Source organism: Taudactylus pleione, unplaced genomic scaffold (assembly GCF_031769625.1).
Source record: "Taudactylus pleione unplaced genomic scaffold, aTauple2 ptg001010l, whole genome shotgun sequence".
NCBI lineage: Eukaryota > Metazoa > Chordata > Amphibia > Anura > Myobatrachidae > Taudactylus > Taudactylus pleione.
This window is the reverse complement of record NW_028285411.1, coordinates 472,081-479,190: the sequence shown is the minus strand read 5'-3', so window position 1 is coordinate 479,190 and position 7,110 is coordinate 472,081. Positions and strand designations below refer to the sequence as shown.

At 41.5% G+C, this 7,110-nt stretch overlaps 1 protein-coding gene across 1 annotated transcript; it reads left to right on the top strand.

The window, feature by feature from the left end:
- Positions 1-229: 229 nt before the first annotated feature.
- On the top strand, positions 230-4,620 carry LOC148454313 (uncharacterized; the record flags this gene model as incomplete). The annotated part of the gene is made up of 1 exon (XM_088461070.1): positions 230-4,620. A coding segment is annotated over one exon (1,052 nt), but the record flags the coding sequence as incomplete, so codon positions are not given.
- Between the last annotated feature and the right edge of the window lie 2,490 nt (positions 4,621-7,110).

The following is a 7,110-nucleotide window of genomic DNA, read 5'->3' as shown; positions in this document are numbered from 1 at the left end:
TAACACGTTGCTTTCATGTTAGAGAGTAAATTCCAGCACAAATGATTATAATAAAGCTGTAATCCCTGCTCTATGTATAACAGAGCGTAAATGTCAAGTGATGAGTTTTACTTTGTACCTTAGAGCATCGTGAGTTTATCCATTTGATGGTGATATAAGAAGCTTTGATAAGTCTTTACTGAAAAATGAAATTTATGGGGCATCATTTATATATTTATTTTATTCCCAGCAGATGGATGTAACAGCAGGAATATCTCAAAGGAAAATCTAATTTTATCTCCAGATTGTGAAATAGAAGATAATGACATCAAAGAAGATTCTCCAAGAGAAAACCCCATTACCCCAATTATACATCCAGTACCTCACAGTGCAGATGTATCTCCTGATCCTGCTTATAATGAGGAATGTTCTCCTGGTACATCTATTACAGCTCTTAGTGTAGATAAAGTATTTCCCTCTTCTAGAGATGACAAATGTTTTACACAGAATAAAAAGCCTATTACCCAGCAGCCAGCTAAGGCAGGTAAACCAGTTCCATGTTCTGAGTGTGGCAAATGTTTTACATACAAATCACAGCTTGTTAGACATCAGAGACGTCATACAGGTGAGAGGCCATTTCCATGTTCTTCGTGTGGAAAATGTTTTATAGACAAGTCAACTCTTGTTATACATGAGAAACATCACACAGGTGAGAGGCCATTTCCATGTTCTCAGTGTGGGAAATGTTTTATAAAGAAATCACATCTTATTACACATCAGAGAAGTCACACAGCGGAGAAACCATTTGCATGCTATGAGTGTGGGAAATATTTTAAACAAAAATCGTGTCTTGTTATACATCAAAGAAGTCACACAGGTGTGAAACCATTTCCATGCTCTGAGTGTGGGAAATGTTTTATAAATAAAAATGATCTTGTTATCCATCAGAGAACTCACTCAGGTGAGAAACCATATTCATGCTTTCAGTGTGGGAAATGTTTTTCAAATATATCTCATCTTGTTACACATCAGCGAAGTCACACAGTTGAGAAATTATTTGTATGTTCGGGGTGTGGGAAATGTTTTGCACAGAAATCACATCTTGTTACACATCAGAGAAGTCACACAGGTGAGAGGCCATTTCCATGTTCTGAGTGTGGGAAATGTTTTACACGGAAATCACATCTTGTTACACATCAGAGAAGTCACACAGGTGAGAGGCCATTTCCATGTTCTGAGTGTGGGAAATGTTTTACACAGAAATCAGCTCTTTATAGACATCAGAGACATCACACAGATTAGCTATTCTCATTTTCTCATTGATAGAAATGACACAAATTAGATCTTGTTAAATCATCTTTAATTTACACTTGTAGACATGCAAGGTTTCTCCAGTGTAAATAATTTCTACAAATAAAATCAGTACTACTTAAGGATAATATTTCTCCGACCCGATTGCTTCATTGGCCTCTTCTGTTGTATAATCCAGAAGGTTGAATAGTAATTTCTTGTATTACTGTCCTTATTATATTCTTGTTATATCTAATCTATTTTGTATGGAGAGTTACTCTGCAGTGTGTATAGCAGTATTTGGAATTGGATCACCTGAATGATATAAAAGTGTAAGGAAGACACAAGGAGCAGTGGCCACTAAGGTGGTAGCAGAGTGCTATCATGTAATAATAGAAGTTCCTGCCACCCACCTCCTCTCCTCTATGTAATACCTATTATATGCTGCAGGGAGGCAGAGCAATGGGAGGTTATATACACTTAGTTATATCAGAGAATGATTTGCTAGAGAAAGAAATAACATCTGTTACACACCATCAGGACACAGCAACAGTGAGGAGTAAGGACTGCCTTGGGCAGAACGGTTGGTGTAATGGTTAGCATTACTGCCTCACAGCACTGATTCCCACCATGGCCCTAACTGTGTGGAGTTTGTATATTCTCCCTGTGCTTGTGTGGGTTTCCTCCCACATTCCAAAAACATACTGGTAGGTTAATTGGCTCCTCCTGGCAAAACATTACCCCTAGTGTTTATGTGCGCATACATAATATAGATTGCTCCACTGGGGCAGGGAGGTGAATGGGCAAATATTTTCTGTAAAGTGCTGCATAATGTGTGCGCGCTATATAAATAATTGGTAATAAAATAAAAAATATATGGGTGTCCCTGGTGCTCCGGAAGATGTCCCCACTATGTGTATATTTCTGTGTATTTAAACACACTTTTCCTCTCTGCCCCAGCTATTGACCAATTTCCCTTCTTAATATTGATGTCAAACTATTCGCAAAGCTTCTCGCAAATAGACTAAAACATTCCCTATCTTCTCTCATTCATAGCGACCAGGTGGGGTTTGTCCCAGGACGAGAGGCCAGAGATAACACCTCCAAACTTATAGCTCTTATCCATCATATTTCCTTGTTTGGATACCCCAGCTATTCTGTCTGAAGAAGGCGTTCGATCGCGATGATTGGGATTTTATGTCAGGGGTTTTGAGGCAATTGTGATTATGTCCTATTTGTCTTCAACGTATCCTTGCCTTATATAGGTCTCCATCTGCGAGAATCAGAATTAATGGCTCCCTCTCAAACACTTTTTCCATAGCAAATGGACCAGACAGGGATGCCCATTGACTCCACTGATTTTTGTGCTTTGTATGGAAGCCCTGGCACGATCCATATGCTTAAACTTAGATATATCGGGTTTCAGAGTAGGCAGGAAGGAATATAATTTGCCGACATTATTGGCCACAATTACGAACCCTATAGTCTCACTTCCAAATTTATTAGTGGAGTTTAAGATCTTTGGGGACCTTTCTAACTTTAAAGTAACTACTCGAAATCTTCCCAGATGGTAGCTGGTCTCAAATCATCATTCCCCTTTGCCTGGCATAGAACAAATTTAAAATATATCGGTGTTACCTTAACTAGAAACCTTACACACCTATTTGAATCTAATTTTGTCCCCCTGCTAGCCAAACTCCGTTCGGACTTGCAGATATGGAAAACCAACCCTTTTTCGTGGTTTGGAAGACTAGGTGTGCTAAAGATGAACTTCTTACCTAGGATCCTATACCTTCTACAAACTCTCCCAATCAAACTACCACCTAAGTGGATACTAGATGTCTAAAATCTAATTATAGACTTCAACTGGAAGGGAAGTAGACATCATTTGAAGTTAGATCTTATGTCCCATCACAAGGACAGAGGCGACATTTGCCTTCCAAATATTAAAAGATACTATCAAACATGCCTTCTACACTGCATTTTAGAGTGGACTAGATCTGACTCCCCTAAACAATGGATACATATAGAACAACAAGCACTTGAGTTCCCCCTGTTGATAGCTCTGTGGCTTCCTATCCTCCCCAATATCACATACCCCACTATTGGTCCTACATTCTCCTGTTGGAGGAACATGAGGAGATCCCCATCGATATTTGCTCCTAACTCCCCTCTAACATTGTTCCTCTATAATGATAGTTTCTCTTCGGGGATGCACCATATTGCCTTCCATTCTTGGTTGAAGGTAGGCCTTTTTAGAGTCGGACAGTTGGTTAGCAATGGTAGCGTATTATCTTTTGCAGAGGTATGTGAGCGATGGCAGTTGCAGGCTAATTAATACTGGCACTATTCCAGGTCCATCACTTCTTACACTCCTTGGGAACACCCCTTACACTGAGCAGGGTTTAAGCTCCTTTTGAGCGTCTGTGCGCAGGTCCCACTCCTCCCACCCATACTATTTCATAACTCTACAGCTCTCAGATGCTGGCATCTCCCTCCCCAGCTTTACTGAGCAATGGTACCATGACCTTGGTTCCAGTCTAGATGAAACTCAATGGAGAAATATATTTGCACTAGCACATTCTTGCTACCACCATTGTGGAGACTCAGTACAAGCTCATCTCGAGATGGTACTGATGCCCAGATACTCTAACATGGGGATTGGGGTGCCCAATATATGTTGGTACTGCTCTAATGCCCCGGATAACCCTTTTCATATCTGGTGGCAATGCCCACTTCTCCGGCCCTTTTGGTCAGAAGTGATTTGCCTCTTAGCCATAATTCTTGGTGAACTGATTCCCACGGACCCCCTGTTTTGGTTATTTCATCTGTTGTCCGGGACCCTCTCGAGGTACAAAAGGTCTTTATTATGTCATTTGAATAACGGGGCAAAGGCTGTTATTCCGGTGAGATGGCGCTCCTCTTCTCCCACGGTGACTGATTGGTTTACCAGAATAGATTTATTCTAGAACCATTTTCTCTAGCCGACCTACACCTGTGTAAGTTTTAGCTATCTCCCTCTGCCTGGGCCCTATGTGACCTAGCGGAGACAATATACAGCTTAAAAATTGTCGTGGCCTCGTTTTTGATCTACACTTCAATCATGCAGCAACTTTCATTTTCCTCTCTTCTATATTCCCCCTTTTTTCTTTTTTGTTAATATATATCTTTAATTATTTGACTCCTTTCCTCTCTTTGTATAGTTGAGTATTTTCACTTCACCCTTTTACCTAATTGTCTTGTCTATCCCCTAAATGTCATAGTCTCTAATCAATGTTTCAATATGTAATATTTTGATTATAGAGGTTTTCTCTATTATGATCAGGAAATTTTATATTCTTAGGATCTGATTGAAACCTCACTTTACAAGTTCATTTTGTATTACCAATATTGATGTTTTTTTTCTTTTTTATGTCTGTAATGACTTGGTACTGTTATTTAATAAAATCAATTTGCTATAAATACACTTTTCTCTCTATGGCTCTTTCCTAAGCTTAGAGGATGATGCTATAAAGATATTTTCTAAAATATAATATTGTGCAGTATGTACTAATATATTTATACCTGATATATTGTGATATTTTGCAGTATGTAATAATATATATATATATATTCCATAGACAAAAAAACTTACAGTTTCACATGTCCTATTAAGGCTTCTTAGACATGATCTGAAATTTCACAAAACCTATTGAATTTCTGCCGCTCAAACATCAAAAAGCAATGAAATTATGATCATTAAGGCTGACACCTTAATGAACATGTTTCTTCCGTAAAACAGATATGGTATGCCATGACACCATGTGGTTAATGGCATATTCAGCACTCTCACAGAGTGAGATTGCTGTCAATTACAAAATGGTGGAGCTGCTAATTCACAGAATTGTGTGCCCAAGGGAATATACACATGGCAACCAGGACTGGTTTTGATTAGCCTCCTATGTCGATTGTCCTCCATATTTAGCACAATCAGCATTGTGTAACTAAAAGCTTTTCCTCCATATTTTTAGACACAGATGCAGGCTTCATGAGCCTGCATCTGACACTGGTTACCTCCCCCGGGTCCTACTGCCTGCTGCTCACCCCACCTCGGCCACTAATGGCCGCACTGCTTCTGCCGCCTCCTGCTTTCTCCCCCTGGGTCTCAGCCGCCGCTAACACCCGCTACCCACCCCAGGGTCCCGGCCACAGCAAACACTGGCTTCCTTCCCCTCGGACACGGCCCTTTACCGCCCCCAGAGGATAGCCATCTTGGTGCACCTAAGTGAAGCCACAGTGAGTACACCAGCTGGAGGCTCCTACTGAGGTTGCACAACAAGTTGAATCTTCCTATGTCTACAATGGTGGATTCTTGAGGTAATAGTTTAAAAACTAACTTTTTAATTTACCTGAACCCCAAAGGCACCTACCCTGGAACAATAGCTACCAAATAAGACACCCCAAATCTAAATTCGCCCCCTACCCTGAGTTATGCCTACCCAAATATCCTCCATAGAGAACAGCAGAAAAGTGGTCCTAACAGAGTATCAGTTGGAGCTTTAGATTAATCCCAAATCCTCATATTATGTTTTTGCGCCAAATTTCAAAATACCGCGGGTATGCATGCTCCCGATACCCGCGGTATTCAATTGCAAAAATTCTGGTCACGGTATTCAGTTCTGAAAACCCCGCAGCGCATATTTTTTACTGAAAAAAAACCATTTACCTTATCGGGGGTCTCCAGTAGTCTCCGCAGCTCCCGGCGGCCTCCCCTCTTCTTACTGGAGAGGGGGCTGCTGGGAGGAGCATGGGCTCTGGCAGATGTAGTTCTCCCAGCGCCCATTCCGGGGTGGGGCCACACTAGTACTGCGGGGGTACACTGACACCGGGACACACACACACATGCACACACAGTCACTCATACACACATACACCACACACACACTGACATACCACTGCTGCAGAAGAGCCGGCTCCCGACGCAGGATGAAGAAGACAGTGCTGCAGGAGGTAAGTAATTAAGGACTAATTAAGCTAATCGGATACTTCCAATTGCTTAATTAGTCCTCGGGGGGAGGGGTGCCGCGGGGGTGTCAGAGCAAGTGTAGGTGATTTAACCTAAAATCAAAAATTTAGGAAAAATCACGCTTGCTCAGGAGGTGCGTGTAGAAAACCTCCCAGTGCGTGTTTAATAAAAAACCACGCACCTAATAGAATAGCAAAAAACCTGCACCTGCAGGATAAACCTCGCAGGTGCTGGTTTTTTGCTATTCTCACAGCCTATTGAATATGCCACTAAGTGTTTACACTGTGAACATTTTAAAGCAACTGTTTGTGAAAATTTTTGCAGCAGAAAAAGGGTTAAAGAAAAAAAGTTTCTCTGGCTCTTTAAAACAAGGTGTTTCAGCGAGTTACCAGAGTAATTGTCCCTGTGTGTATTGTGAGCAAAAAAATAATTTGCGAGTTGGTAAACCCCGTTAAAACAAGAGATATGGTAAGAACTTACCTTTGTTATCTCTATTTATACGAAGTCCATAGGGTCCACAGGGTTGACCTTGGGGTATAGTTTGATCTGGATCCACGGGCACAATGCAGTTAAAGCTCCCAGGATGCACTTGGGTCCATCCTCCTCTATACCCTGCCCCCGAGCCACAGGCAGTTGGTAAGCAGCCTAGGCCGGAGGAGGAGACTAAACAGAGAGAAGGAAGACTGGAAAACACAAGAAAACCATACTCGCAGAAACGGGAGACGGAAAAACCGGTGACCAGTTACACAGCCCATATGAAGCCAGATGCGTCATGGCGGGCGCCCTGTGGACCCTATGGACTTCGTAGAAACAGATATAACAAAGGTAAGTTCTTA